Raw genomic sequence first — 16,250 nt, 5'->3', positions numbered from 1 at the left:
TCTCTTGTTTCCAGAACCTCTAATATATCTTCCAACCTACACATTCCATAATAATCTCATATTTCCAGAATCTCTAATATATCTTCCACCGAACACATTCCATAATAATCTCTTTTTCCAGAACCTCTAATATATCTTCCAACCTACACATTTCATAATAATGCCTTATTTTCAGAACCTTTAATATATCTTCCACCCTACACATTCCAAAATAATCTCTAATTTCCAGAACCTCTAAAATATCTTCCAACCTAAACATGCCATAATAATGCCTTATTTTCAGAACCTTTAATATATCTTTCAATTTACACATGCCATAATAATCGCCTGTTTCCAGAGCATCTAATATATCGTCCAACCTACACATCCCATAATAATCTCTTGTTTCAAGAACCTCTAATATATCTTCCAACCTAAACATTCCATAATAATCTCTTATTTCCAGAACCTCTAATATATCTTCCACCCTACAGTTCCTACAACAATCTTCTAAACCTAGAACTTCCAATATATTTTCCATCCTACAGCCCCTACAATAATCTCCTAATTCCCAAAACCTCGAATATATCTTCCACCCTACACCTTTCACAATAATCGGCTAATCCTAGAAACCTCTACTATATCTTCCACCCTTCACAATCATTTCCTAATCACATAACCTCCAATATATACCCTCCTGCCTTACACAATAATCCCCTAATCCCAGATGTGTGACCATTGTACCATTTCTTTCTTAGGTACCCAACAGCCAGGCGGCTCAGACGGATGTGTACAACCGGGTGGGACAATGGGACAACTTCAGCAAGATGGTATGGAATGAACGGTGTGCAATGATACGAAGCATCGATGACATGCATCAGACAGAGGCCGGCTCACCCTCCCCATATTTCCACTCCTATGGAGATAATCCAATAAAATGTATTCTACAGATAAGGGTTTCCCCGTTTATAAAGACTCTTTTTTGCCAATCACTACACGCTAAACCCAACCTGTTATTTTCACAGCAGGAAAGCTGGGGAGGGAACCTTGTTCCCATGGTGGTGTTTTGTTATTTCCAGTCTTGGCTTCATTCCCCCAAGATCTATGTAATTTCTGGGGAAGAGTTAGCAGCAAAATAAGATAATGACAGAAGACAAAAAGCTGTCTATTGATAAAACATTCAGTGCATGAATGTCAGCAGCACTCCTGCAAACTGAACAAAACATTGCTGTGATGTCTGTGTAACTACAGTAGCTCCATCTAGTAGCCAAAATGGGGTATAGTCTTCTGAAATACCTTAATGAGAAAACCATGCTACATTTTGTCCACTAGATGGAGCTGACAATACAGGAATGAATCTCTTACAAAAATTACGGTGATATTTCACTCAGCTTGTACGAACGCTTCTGACATTCGTGCAACAAATATTTTATAAATAGACCCCAAAGTAATTATTTTGCATTCAAAATCAAATTAATACAGCCGTATAAGCCTCCCAACAATACCATAAAGAACCTCTGCTTCATGGCTGGCTGCATTTTCTTCTACACACCCCTAGGGAGGCGCTGTTCCCGATGATGGTCTGATTCTGTCTGCTTTGCATTATTCTCTAGGGATGTGGTTGCAGGGTATACAGCTCTCTCTATATACAGTATATTATGTAAATGAAGTCAGGTGTTCATTATTGGAATAAGGAGACCCTCCTCAAATGAATGAGAATAATATTCCCTGAGCTACCATTGCATAAATTACCTCCCAACGCCATGATGACCTCTGTGTTTTTTTTTTCCCAGCATGCGCTTGCTTTGCCTGAGCTCCCAGAGACCCTGGACACCATACAGGGCTGGGTGCTGGAGATGGAAGAGCTGACAGATGCCCAAAAACCTCCATCATCCGAGGCCAAGGTGGTGAAGGCCCAGCTACAGGAGCAGAAGGTAAGAGAGTTCATCTGGAGGACAATGGTGTGGTGCCCAACCTATGGCCCAAGAGCCACATCTGACCACTTAATACTGATTGTGAAAAGTCAGCAGTAGGAGCATTCATTTGCAAAGGGGCTGTAATGACAGTGGTTTCTAGCAGTCTCATGTAACTTGCCCAGCCTCTGACAGTCTACTACAATATGTCTTCAACCACAGCTGTTGTATTTCAGCAGTCTCTGGCCATCTCTTGTTGTATTTCGACAGTCTCTTACCATCTCCTATAGCAGGGGTGTCCAAACTTTTTTTAAAGAGGGCCAGATTTGATGAAGTGAACATGCGCGAGGGCCGACCATTTTGCCTGACATTCTTTGAACCATTGAAAATTCGGTCTGAGTGTGTCTATCCGAGCTCTAATACACGGCCTAACAAGAATTCTCTTGCCTTTGTCGCGCTTGTTCCCAACACACAGACGAATGCTCTGCACTTTAGGGGGTACCGTTAATTCTTAATGGTACCCCACACATTGGAAAATGTGGGGTGCTTTTGGTGCAGTGCAATTTAAAAAAAAAAAAAAAGCTTGGGAACTTCTTTCCCTGCATTTTTGTGAGTAGGGAAGTCCATTGAAATTAATGGGCTGCCTTACACACAGTACGCAGCCACACAGATGTTGCATTTACGGGCTTAAAACAGGTGGTGAGGAGGCAACATATTGCCTCTTTACCGCCATTCAAATGCCTCTGAAAAGAGATCTGTGCATGGATTGCTTTTCAGAGGAGCAGCAGTCCTGGCTAATATCACACCAAGCCCTACAAAAGCAGTTTTGATGGTATAAGAATGGGGGGGGGTCAGGATTAAAAGTAACATACACACAGACGCAAGCACACACATGCAGACAAATGCACGCCGCACACACATACAGACACATGCATACACACACATACAGACATACATGCACACACATACAGACATACGGACACATGTGCACACACACATACAGACACATACAGACACATGTGTGTACACGCACACATACATACAGACACATGCATACAGACATACATACAGACACATGTGCACACACACACACACACATACAGACATACATACAGACACACGCACATGCACACACACACAGACACATGTGAACACACACATACATACAGACACACGCACATGCACACACACACAGACACATGTGCACGCACACAGACATACATACAGACACATGTACACACACACACATACATACATACACATGTGCACACACAGATACAGACATACATGCACACACACATACATACATACAGACACACGCACATGCACACACACACAGGCACATGTGCACACACACACACATACATACAGACACATGTGCACACACACACATACAGACACATGTGCACACACACATAGAGACACATGTGTACACACACATAGAGACACATGTGCACACACACACACATACAGACACATGTGCACACACACACACACACATACAGACACATGTGCACACACACACACACATACAGACACATGTGCACACACACATAGAGACACATGTGTACACACACATAGAGACACATGTGCACACACACACACATACAGACACATGTGCACACACACACACACATACAGACACATGTGCACAGACACATGTACACACACAGACGCATGTGCACACACACAGACACATGTGCACACACACACACATACAGACACATGTGCACAGACACATGTACAGACACATGTACACACACAGACGCATGTGCACACACACACACAGACACATGTGCACACACACACATACAGACACATGTGCACACACACACATGTACAGACACATGTGCACACACAGACACATGTGCACACACACACACACACACATACAGACACATGTGCACATACAGACACGTGCACACACACACATGTGCACAAACACATGTGCACACACACACACACACATGCAGACACATGTGCACACACATACAGACACATGTCCACACACACATACAGGCACATGTACACACACACACAGAGACACATGTGCACACACATACAGACACATGTCCACGCACACATACAGACACATGTGCACACACACATACAGACACATGTGCACACACACACAGACATACATGCACACACATACAGACATACATGCATACACACACACACACGAATAAAGCCCTTTTTAACACTAATTTAGCTTGTAGCACAGTACAGTACCTTTGCGGCTTCCTCATTCAGCTGGGTACTGCACTGTAGGGGGAAGCAGAGAGCACAGCACACTCCTCTGCACTTTACTTTCACTTTTGAAGCTCACGGAGCTTCTCACAGTGTCGGGATCGGGCTCATCTGACAGCCCTGATCCCGCGGCACACTAAATTGAGAAAGACCAGGCGGGCCGTTCAAAACCGGACCGCGGGCCGGACTTTGGACATGCCTGTCCTATAGTATGTCTGCAGTCTCTGACCATCACTTGTATCATGTCTGCAGTCTCTGACCATCTCTTGTAGTATGTCTGCAATTTCTGACCATCTCCTGTAGTATGTCTGCAGTCTCTGACTGTCTCTTGTTGTAAGTCAGCAGTCTCTGGCCATCTCTTGTTCTATTTCAACAGTCTCTTACCTTCTCCTGTAGTATGTCTGCAGTCTCTGACTATCACTTGTATCATGTCTGCAGTCTCTGATCATCTCTTGTTGTATGTCAGCATTCTCTGATTGTCTCCTGTAGTAGGTCTGCAGTCTCTGACCATCTCTTGTTGTATGTCAGCATTCTCTGATTGTCTCCTGTAGTATGTCTGCAGTCTCTGACCATCTCTTGTTGTATGTCAGCATTCTCTGATTGTCTCCTGTAGTATGTCTGCAGTCTCTGACCATCTCCTGTAGTATGTCTACAGTCTCTGACTGTCTCTTGTTGTATGTCAGCAGTTTCTGACCGTCTCCTATAGTATGTCTGCAGTCTCTGACCATCACTTGTGTCATGGCTTCAGTCTCTGACCATTTCTTGTTGTATGTCAGCAGTCTCTCACCTGCTCCTGTAATATGTCTGCAGTCTCTGACCATCTCTTGTATGTCAGCAGTCTCCGACCGTCTCCTGTAGTATGTCTGCAGTCTCTGACCATCTGCAGTTTCTGACCATCTCCTGTAGTATATCTGCGGTCTCTTACCATATCTTGTTGTATGTCTGCAGTCTCTGACAGTCTCCTCTAGTATGTCAGCAATTTCTGATCATCTCCTGTACTATGTCTGCAGTCTCTGACCATCTACTGTAGTATGTCTGCAGTCTCTGACTGTCTCTTGTAGTATGTTTGCAGTCCCTACATGTCTCCTGTAGTATGTCTTCAGTCTCTGACAGTCTATTGTAACATTAATATATACCACTTGGTGACACCCGGGGTCACAACGGAGGCCTCTTGTCTCTAGCAAGTTGACCACTAGGGATGAGCCGAACACCCCCCGGTTTGGTTCGCACCAGAACTTGCGAACGACCCCCGCGTTCGGTACGAACGTTAGAACCCCATCGAAGTCTATGGGACTCGAACGTTCGAATTGGAAAGTGCTCATTTTAACGGCTAATATGCAAGATAGTGTCCTAAAAAGGGTTTGGCGACCTGCCTCCTGCCTCAGGGGACATGGGTCACTGCAAAAAAAAGTTTTAAAAACTGCCGTTTTGGCGGGAGCACTGATTTTAATGACGATTAAAGTGAAAAAAAAAAAGTGAAATATTCCTTTAAATATGGTGCCTGGGGGGTGTCTGTAGTATGCCTGTGAAGTGCCACGTGTTTCCCGTGTTTAGAACAGTCCCTGCACAAAATGATATTAAACGGAAATAACACCATTTAAAACTGCTTGCGGTTTTAATGTTATATCTGGTTCCTGCAATATGGTTGAAAATCATTGAGAAACATGGCATGGGTAGCCTTCCCTGCCCATTACCAGCCTATTTGGGTCTTGTACGCATATTAAGGGGAACCCCGTACCCATATTAAAAAAAGGAAATGCGTGTGGCCCCCAGGCCCTATATACTCAGAACAGCAGTATACAGGCGGTGCAAACAAGACAGGGACTGTGTAGGTTTGTTGTGTTAAGTTGAATCTGTTTGTCATTTTCAACCGGTACATTTTTAAAGTGTAGCTCCAGTCAAAAAAACTTTAAGCTTTTTGGAAAACATAGGGAAGGGTTATCACCCCTGTATAATTTGTTTTGTCGTCCATCTTTTTTCATCTCACTTGCTGCTGTCTCCTTGCGTTTGCAAGTAGGAGATGTTTGTAAGTTGGATGTTTGAAAGTAGGGGCCTGCCCTATATTATAGCGGTATGTACTGGGTACAGAGCACGCAGACAGCACGCACTATCTACTAACACTACTGACTGCAAGCTCTATTATTAACCACTTGTTAGCCCAATGTTTGCATAAAGTGAAAGATGAAGTTATGCTGAGTAAATAGATATCAAACATGTCACTCTTCAAAATTGCACATGCCCGTGGAATGGCGCCAAACGTCGCTACTTAAAAAATCCCCATAGGCGACGCTTTAAATATTTTTTTACTGGTTACATGTTTTGAGTTGCAGAGGAGGTCTAGGACTAGAATTATTGCTCTCACTCTAACATTCTCGGCGATACCTCACATGTGTGGCACATGCGAGCACATGGGGACATGGGCGCTTTAATTTTTATTTTATTTTTTTATTGTTCATTTTACTTTATTTATTTTAGTTTGACATTTTTTTTCCCAAAAATATATTTTTGATCACTTTTATTCCTATTACAAGAAATGTAAACATCCCTTGTAATAGGAATATGGGGTGACAGGTCCTCTTTACAGTGAAATCTGGGGGGTCAATATGACCCCACATCTCACCTCTAGGCTGGGAAGCCTGAAATAAAAAATAAAAAAAAGATTCTGGCTTTGATCGTACTGGCGAGTTGGTAGAAGCACCGGAGGGCGGTGAGGGGTGGGGGGCGTCTATGGCTGGGTATTTCAGGGTATCACCGAGTATGGCTGGGTATCTCTGAGTATGGCTGGGTATGGCAATTTATGGCAGGGTATTACAGAGTATTGGCGGGGTATTGGCGGGGTACTACAGAGTAATAGCAGGGTACTGCACTGCAGAGTAATGGCAGGGTACTGCACTGCAGAGTAATGGCGGGGTACTGCACTGCAGAGTAATGGCGGGGTACTGCACTGCAGAGTAATGGCGGGGTACTGCAGAGTAATGGCGGGGTACTGCACTGCAGAGTAATGGCAGGGTACTGCACTGCAGAGTAATGGCGGGGTACTGCACTGCAGAGTAATGGCGGGGTACTACAGAGTAATGGCAGGGTACTGCACTGCAGAGTAATGGCGGGGTACTACAGAGTAATGGCAGGGTACTGCACTGCAGAGTAATGGCAGGGTACTGCACTGCAGAGTAATGGCGGGGTACTGCACTGCAGAGTAATGGCGGGGTACTGCAGAGTAATGGCGGGGTACTGCAGAGTAATGGCAGGGTACTGCAGAGTATGCACTGGTATTGCAGAGTATTGGCAGGGAATTGAGGGGTTAAATTCGGTGAGCAGCGATGTGGGCACTGCAGATGCAGCCCACATCGCTGCTGACACCGATCTCTTTCCCCTCCGCTGTACCGATCGGTACAGAAAGGGGAGGTAGGAACAGGCGTCATAACATGACGCCGGTTTGTTTCCAAGTGATCACTCCGTCATTTGACGGAGCAATCACGTGGTAAACGGCCGCTATGAGCGGCCGTTTACCGTGATGCGCCGGGTCCTATGGACCCGGCGGTCACGGATGCTCCCGAGTGCGCACACCTCGGGGCACGCGAGAGCAGAATTCTGGGAGGCCGTTAATTAACGGCCTCTCAGAGTTAAACAACCGCCCTGAAGCCGTTAATCGGCAATGGGCAGTTGTTAAGTGGTTAAAGCTAGATCACTAGCTATATAGGTGAGGTGAATATAGTGGTGTATACTGCAGTCAGGGCACAGACAACAACCACTACACAGCAGCAAGATAGGAAATCAGCCAAAAACGATTGGTGTGTACTGTGTTGAAGGTACACAGAACACCCACTGCTTCAGATGCAAAGTAACACACTACAGGAGGCCGCCTTAAAGGCGGCCTTATATAGTGTGGGGCGTGCACTACACAGCCTGAGCTATGATTGGCCACAGGCAGGATGCCTGTGGCCAATCATGGCTCTCCTCGCTGCCGGCGCTGCGATTGGCCAAGCATGCGGGGTCACAGTGCATGCTTGGCCAATCATCGGGCAGCAATGCACTGCGCCAACGCAGTGCATTGTGGTCCGCGCGCGCGTCACTCGAATTTTGACGCGAACGGCCAAAACGTTCGGAATTCGCCGAACGGCCGAACGGCCAATGTTCGAGTCGAACGTGCGTTCGACTCGAACACGAAGCTCATCCCTATTGACCACCACTGATGTAGAAGATATGATGCTCACATGTGATAAAACTCATATAGAAACTGACAATCTAAGATTGTGATGTTACCATGCAAAGCTTTTCTGTTACCGACATCACTGCCCCAGATTCCAGTTGAACCCTGGAGCCTAGGAGTGCAGCTTCCATCTGCCACTTCACACCCAGGCAAGATGGTATGCATTGGGTAAGGTAGGTAGATGGTATAATGATACTTTGGGGTTGATTTACTAAACTGGAGCACTCAGAATCCAGTGCAGCTCTTTATAGTAACCAATCAGCTTCCAACCTCAGGTTGTTTAATTAAGCTTTGATAATAAAACCTGGAAGCTGATTGTTTTCAATGCAGAGTTGCTCCAGATTTTACACTCTCCAGTTTTAGTAAATTCCTCTTTTTGTGACCCTGATCAGGAATTGGTATTGCCCTTGTTTTTCTCTTGCTGTCCTGGTGACCCTGTCTTCTTCTTCTTCTTCTTTTCTTTCTTTGCAGCTTCTGCAGCGACTCTTACAGGAGAGGAGGCCCCGGATAGAGCGAGTACTGCAGGGCAGGAGATCGCCGGCTCAGCCTCTTCCCATAGAGGGCGCCGAGCCGGCCGTGCAGAGAACGCCCCTCCTGGATCTGCAGCATCGGTGGGACAACCTGATCCATAAGGCTGAGGAGAGGTGGGTGAGGGGCTCATAGTTATACATCAGAGCCCAGACCTCCCCTACACAATTGTCAGTATCTGTACAGACCCTGCACAGTACCACTTCTCTTGCCCTGTATGCCGGGTGTAATTCTCAGTTACATATACATAGCTACATAGTTACATAGTAGGTGAGGTTGAAAAAAGACACAAGTCCATCAAGTGTGTCTGATTATATGTCAGTATTACATTGTATATCCCTGTATTTTGTGGTCATTCAGGTGCTTATCTAATAGTTTTTTGAAACTATTGATGTTCCCCGCTGAGACCACCGCCTGTGGAAGGGAATTCCACATACTTGCTGCTCTTACAGTAAAGAACCCTCTATGTAGTTTAAGGTTAAACCTCTTTTCCTCTAATTTTAATGAGTGGCCATGTGTCTTGTTAAACTCCCTTCTGCAAAAAGTTTTCTCCCTGTTGTGGGGTCACCAGTACGGTATTTGTAAATTGTAATCATATTCCCCTCTCAAGCGTCTCTTCTCCAGAGAGAATAAGTTCAGTGCTCACAACCTTTCCTCATAACTAATATCCTCCAGACCCTTTATTAGCTTTGTTGCCCTTCTTTGTACTCGCTCCATTTCCAGTACATCCTTCCTGAGGACTGGTGCCCAGAACTGGACAGCATACTCCAGGTGCGGCCGGACCAGAGTCTTGTAGAGCGGGAGAATTATCGTTTTATCTCTGATGTTGATCCCCTTTTTTAATGTCAATATTCTGTTTGCTTTGTTAGCAGCAGCTTGGCATTGCATGCCATTGCTGAGCCTATCATCTATCATCATCTAGGACCCCCAGGTCCTTTTCCATCCTAGATTCCCCCAGAGGTTCTCCCCCCAGTGTATAGATTGCATTCATATTTTTGCTACCCAAATGTATTATTTTACATTTTTCTACAATGAACCTCATTTGCCATGTAGTTGCCCCCCTCAGTCATTTGTTCAGATCTTTTTGCAAGGTTTCCACATCCTGCAGAGAAGTTATTGCCCTGCTTAGTATTGTCTGCAAATACAGAGATTGAGCTGTTTACCCCATCCTCCAGGTTATTTATTCACAAATTAAATAGGATTGGTCCAAGCACACTACCCACCCCTGACCATTCCGAGTACTGCCCATTTATCACCACCCTCTGAACTCACCTTTGTAGCCAGTTTTCAATCCATGTACTCACCCTATGGTCTATGCCAACGGACCTTATTTTGTACAGTAAACGTTTATGGGGAACTGTGTCAAATACATTTGCAAAATCCAGATACACCACGTCTATGGGCCTTCCTTTATCTAGATGGCAGCTCACCTCCTCATAGAAGGTTAATAGATTGGTTTGGCAAGAACGATTCTTCAGGAATCCATGCTGATTACTGCTAATGATATCGTTCTCATTACTAAAATCTTGTATATAGTCCCTTATTATCCCTTCCAAGAGTTTACATACTATTGATGTTAGGCTAACTGGTCTGTAATTCCCAGGGATGTATTTTGGGCCCTTTTTAAATATTGGTGCTACATTGGCTTTTCTCCAATCAGCTGGAACCATTCCAGTCAGTAGACTGTCAGTAAAAATTGGGAACAATGGTCTGGCAATTACTTGACTGAGTTCCCTAAGAACCCTCGGGTGGAAGCCATCCAGTCCTGGTGATTTATTAATGTTAAGTTTCCCAAGTCTAATTTTAATTCTCTCCTCTGTTAACCATGGAGGTGCTTCCTGTGATGTGTCATGAGGATAAACACTGCAGTTTTGGTCACTGAAGCCCCCCCGATTCCCTCGTGAAGACTGAGGAGTAGTGATGGCCGAACGGTTCGCCCGGCGGTCGTTTCGCGGCGAATTTCCGACATTCGCGGTCCGCACGTTCGAACGCCTTTTTCCGTCGTTCGCCGCGGCGGACTTACGTGTTTAATGTATACAAGAGCTTTAACCTTTGGTGACACGTTTATCATGTGATACAGGACAGCCAATTGAGACATGACAGCACATGGACACTTGTACATTCCCCCTAACCTATAAATACACCCGATCCGGTGGCCATTTTACATTCTTTCTTCTGTTAAGATAGGGACAGGTTCCTGTGTGGAGTAGGGAGAGATAAACCACTAGCTATTTGGTACACAAAAGTTCTTTTCAGGACTGGTATAGGTGTTAGGTGTTGATAGGTTTGCTGTGCTGCTGATTCTTGCAGCAGCCTGAGTGTCTTTTGTTAGTTTAGAGAAAGGGAAAGGACGGTGTATGCTACAGGGACAGCCAGATTAGTCTTTCATCATCATCATCATCATCATCATCATTAGCTGTTACTATCAAGGTCCACAAAAGAGCTGTTCCAGTAACCACTAATCGTTCTCTTTTTTTGCCAATTTGTATAGGGACAGGAAGGAAGCAGTGTTGTCAGGCAGTGAGGGTAATTTTAAAGACTTGCTGTTATTATTAGTTCCACAAAGGTTCTTTTCAGGACTGGTATCAGTGGTACAGTAATAGGCTTGTACATGTATAATATTCTTTCTTCCAAATATAGAAAGGATATTATACTTGACTGCTGCCCTTCTGCTGCAGTCTGCTAAACATTCACAACTCACTTGTTCCACAAAAGTTCTTATAAGGACTGGTAACTTGGTATAGGGTGCTACGGTACATAGGCTTGAGTGCGGTACAGTCTGCTGTTCTGTAAGGACCGCTATCGGTCCACAATAGATAGGGTTGACGTGCACCACTGCTGACCGCTGCCCTATACTGCAGCAGTCCTTCAGCGGTATAGGGACTGACGTACAGTCTGCTAATCACTAACACACAACCTGCTTGTTCCACAAAAGTTCTTATAAGGACTGGTAACTTGGTATAGGGTGCTACGGTACATAGGCTTGAGTGCGGTACAGTCTGCTGTTCTGTAAGGACCGCTATCGGTCCACAATAGATAGGGTTGACGTGCACCACTGCTGACCGCTGCCCTATACTGCAGCAGTCCTTCAGCGGTATAGGGACTGACGTACAGTCTGCTAAACACTAATACACAACCTGCTTGGTCCACAAAAGTTCTTATAAGGACTGGTAACTTGGTATAGGGTGCTACGGTACATAGGCTTGAGTGCGGTACAGTCTGCTGTTCTGTAAGGACCGCTATCGGTCCACAATAGATAGGGTTGACGTGCACCACTGCTGACCGCTGCCCTATACTGCAGCAGTCCTTCAGCGGTATAGGGACTGACGTACAGTCTGCTAAACACTAATACACAACCTGCTTGGTCCACAAAAGTTCTTATAAGGACTAGTAACTTGGTATAGGGTGCTACGGTACATAGGCTTGAGTGCGGTACAGTCTGCTGTTCTGTAAGGACCGCTATCGGTCCACAATAGATAGGGTTGACGTGCACCACTGCTGACCGCTCACCTATACTGCAGCAGTCCTTCAGCGGTATAGGGACTGACGTACAGTCTGCTAATCACTAACACACAACCTGCTTGGTCCACAAAAGTTCTTATAAGGACTGGTAACTTGGTATAGGGTGCTACGGTACATAGGCTTGAGTGCGGTACAGTCTGCTGTTCTGTAAGGACCGCTATCGGTCCACAATAGATAGGGTTGACGTGCACCACTGCTGACCGCTGCCCTATACTGCAGCAGTCCTTCAGCGGTATAGGGACTGACGTACAGTCTGCTAATCACTAACACACAACCTGCTTGTTCCACAAAAGTTCTTATAAGGACTGGTAACTTGGTATAGGGTGCTACGGTACATAGGCTTGAGTGCGGTACAGTCTGCTGTTCTGTAAGGACCGCTATCGGTCCACAATAGATAGGGTTGACGTGCACCACTGCTGACCGCTGCCCTATACTGCAGCAGTCCTTCAGCGGTATAGGGACTGACGTACAGTCTGCTAAACACTAATACACAACCTGCTTGGTCCACAAAAGTTCTTATAAGGACTGGTAACTTGGTATAGGGTGCTACGGTACATAGGCTTGAGTGCGGTACAGTCTGCTGTTCTGTAAGGACCGCTATCGGTCCACAATAGATAGGGTTGACGTGCACCACTGCTGACCGCTGCCCTATACTGCAGCAGTCCTTCAGCGGTATAGGGACTGACGTACAGTCTGCTAAACACTAATACACAACCTGCTTGGTCCACAAAAGTTCTTATAAGGACTAGTAACTTGGTATAGGGTGCTACGGTACATAGGCTTGAGTGCGGTACAGTCTGCTGTTCTGTAAGGACCGCTATCGGTCCACAATAGATAGGGTTGACGTGCACCACTGCTGACCGCTCACCTATACTGCAGCAGTCCTTCAGCGGTATAGGGACTGACGTACAGTCTGCTAATCACTAACACACAACCTGCTTGTTCCACAAAAGTTCTTATAAGGACTGGTAACTTGGTATAGGGTGCTACGGTACATAGGCTTGAGTGCGGTACAGTCTGCTGTTCTGTAAGGACCGCTATCGGTCCACAATAGATAGGGTTGACGTGCACCACTGCTGACCGCTGCCCTATACTGCAGCAGTCCTTCAGCGGTATAGGGACTGACGTACAGTCTGCTAAACACTAATACACAACCTGCTTGGTCCACAAAAGTTCTTATAAGGACTGGTAACTTGGTATAGGGTGCTACGGTACATAGGCTTGAGTGCGGTACAGTCTGCTGTTCTGTAAGGACCGCTATCGGTCCACAATAGATAGGGTTGACGTGCACCACTGCTGACCGCTGCCCTATACTGCAGCAGTCCTTCAGCGGTATAGGGACTGACGTACAGTCTGCTAAACACTAATACACAACCTGCTTGGTCCACAAAAGTTCTTATAAGGACTGGTAACTTGGTATAGGGTGCTACGGTACATAGGCTTGAGTGCGATACAGTCTGCTGTTCTGTAAGGACCGCTATCGGTCCACAATAGATAGGGTTGACGTGCACCACTGCTGACCGCTCACCTATACTGCAGCAGTCCTTCAGCGGTATAGGGACTGACGTACAGTCTGCTAAACACTAATACACAACCTGCTTGGTCCACAAAAGTTCTTATAAGGACTGGTAACTTGGTATAGGGTGCTACGGTACATAGGCTTGAGTGCGGTACAGTCTGCTGTTCTGTAAGGACCGCTATAGGTCCACAATAGATAGGGTTGACGTGCACCACTGCTGACCGCTCACCTATACTGCAGCAGTCCTTCAGCGGTATAGGGACTAAGAGTTTTGTCACAGGGTCATTTAAAAAATGACATGCAGAGGAAGAGGCAGGCCCTTCCGCAGGGGTGGTAGGGGTAGGGCAGGAGCAACAGGCTTGAGCCAAAGTGGGAAGTTGCAGAAGGTGCGTTCAATTACTTTAAAGGATGCACCAGACTTGGTTGAGTGGCTCGCTCAGCCTTACTCTTCTGCACCCTCCTCATCCTCTCGATCTGCACCCTCTTCTTCACTCTCTGCTATGTGCACCCCCAAAGACACTACCACCAACAACACGACCACCACCACCACCACCACATACCTTCCGCTTGAGTCACTGGAATTATATTCCGATCCATATCAAGAGGACATTTCTGATGCGCAGCCACTCTTGGTATTGGATCAGGAAGAGGAGGTAGCAACAAGCGCTACTCAGCAGTCTGACGCCAGTACCCAGATCAGCCCAAGGAGGAGGTTGGTCCCCGGTGTTGCTGCCTACTCCGAGATCTCTACTTATAGCGGTGGGGAAGGTGACGTTGATGATGACGTGTCTAGTGATGTCACGTGGGTGCCCACAAGAGAGGAAGAGGAGGGGAGTTCAGAGGGAGATATGGACCAGCAGATAGGGAGGAGAAGCAGCAATGACTTACATTGCACAGCAGGGACAAAGCAGACTGCAAATGTATCAGGAGCGAGTCATCGACCATGTACGGTCACATCTGGCGCTCCCAGGACACCGGCACATGGCTCCGCAGTGTGGGCTTTTTTTAACGTGTCCGCTGCTGACAATAGCGTTGCCATCTGCAATCTTTGCAGTCAACGCGTTAGTCGCGGTAAGCCCAATACTCACCTAGGGACGACCGCCTTAAGAAGGCACATGAGCAGCCATCACCGAGCCCAGTGGGAGCAACGGAACACACAAAGCCACACTGCAGGCTCTCACCGTCCAGCCTCGTCTTCTACTTCTCCTTCTCCTCTCTCCTCACAATTGTCCTCCACTCCACCTTCCATCACGCCAAGCTCACATTTTTCTGCAAAAAGGCAGGCTTCCGTGGGCCTAATGTTTGAGCGTAAAAAAATGATGATGCCGGATAACCCTCTTGCCCAACGGTTGGCGGCTGGCTTGTCAGAACTCATAGCCCGCCAACTACTGCCATATAAACTGGTGGACTCGGAGGCCTTTCGCAAATTTGTGGCCATTGGAACACCACAATGGAAGGTCCCAGGAAGGAAGTATTTCTCAGAGAAGGGCATCCCAGAGCTATATGGCCATGTTCAGCGGCAAGTGAATGTATCTCTGGCACACAGTGTCGGTGCCAAGATACATCTGACCACAGACACGTGGTCTAGCAAACACGGGCAGGGAAGGTATATCAGTTTTACTGCCCACTGGGTGAACCTTCTGACGGCCGTCAAGCATGTAACCCGTGGCACCCGTGTAGATTTGGTTTTACCGCCACGGATTGCATGCAGGCCTGACTCTTCTTCTCCTCCTCCTACTCCATCCTCCTCCCTCTCCTCCTCAGCTGCCTCCTCCTTTTCCGCTGCTAGCGTCTCTTCCACTGCACCGCCCAAGCTCCCCAGAACCTATTCCACATGCCAGGTGAGACGTTGCCATGCCGTGCTGCGTCTGTTGTGCCTGGAAGCAAAGAGCCACACTGGCCCGGCACTCCTTTCAGCTTTGCGTTCACAGGCAGATGAGTGGCTAACACCGCTCAATTTGACAGTTGGTAAAGTGGTGTGTGACAACGGTGCCAATCTGCTTAGCGCATTGAAACAGGGCAAAATCACGCACGTGCCGTGCATGGCACACGTCTTAAACTTGGTCGTGCAGCGATTCCTTGTCAAATACCCTGGGGTCCAGGACATCTTGCGGCAGGCAAGGAAAATCTCGGCCCATTTCAGAAGATCTTACACGGCCATGGCTCGCCTTGCTGACATTCAGCGGCGACACCATCTGCCGGTCAGACGTCTTATTTGCGATTGCCCGACGCGATGGAACTCAACCTTCTATATGCTTGATAGGCTGCTCCAGCAGAAACGTGCAGTTAACGTCTACCTGTATGAACTCTGCGAAAGAAACGGTTCTGG

At 46.7% G+C, this 16,250-nt stretch overlaps 1 protein-coding gene across 6 annotated transcripts in view; it reads left to right on the top strand.

Moving 5' to 3' along the window:
- LOC143997680 (microtubule-actin cross-linking factor 1, isoforms 6/7-like) overlaps nt 1-16,250 on the top strand; it is a 214,700-nt gene that overhangs the window by 70,774 nt on the left and 127,676 nt on the right. For all 6 annotated transcript variants that reach the window (XM_077493431.1, XM_077493430.1, XM_077493427.1 and 3 more), the window contains exons 3-5: nt 738-809; nt 1,773-1,913; nt 8,824-8,996. In XM_077493431.1, coding sequence (XP_077349557.1) covers nt 738-809; nt 1,773-1,913; nt 8,824-8,996 — 386 coding nt within the window. The remainder of the gene's footprint in view (nt 1-737; nt 810-1,772; nt 1,914-8,823; nt 8,997-16,250) is intronic.

Source organism: Lithobates pipiens, unplaced genomic scaffold (assembly GCF_037356315.1).
Source record: "Lithobates pipiens isolate NorthernLeopardFrog02 unplaced genomic scaffold, aLitPip1_a1.2 Scaffold_19, whole genome shotgun sequence".
NCBI classification, from domain to species: Eukaryota; Metazoa; Chordata; class Amphibia; order Anura; family Ranidae; genus Lithobates; species Lithobates pipiens.
Note: the sequence above shows the minus strand (reverse complement) of the source record. Positions and strands in the feature narration are given on the sequence as shown.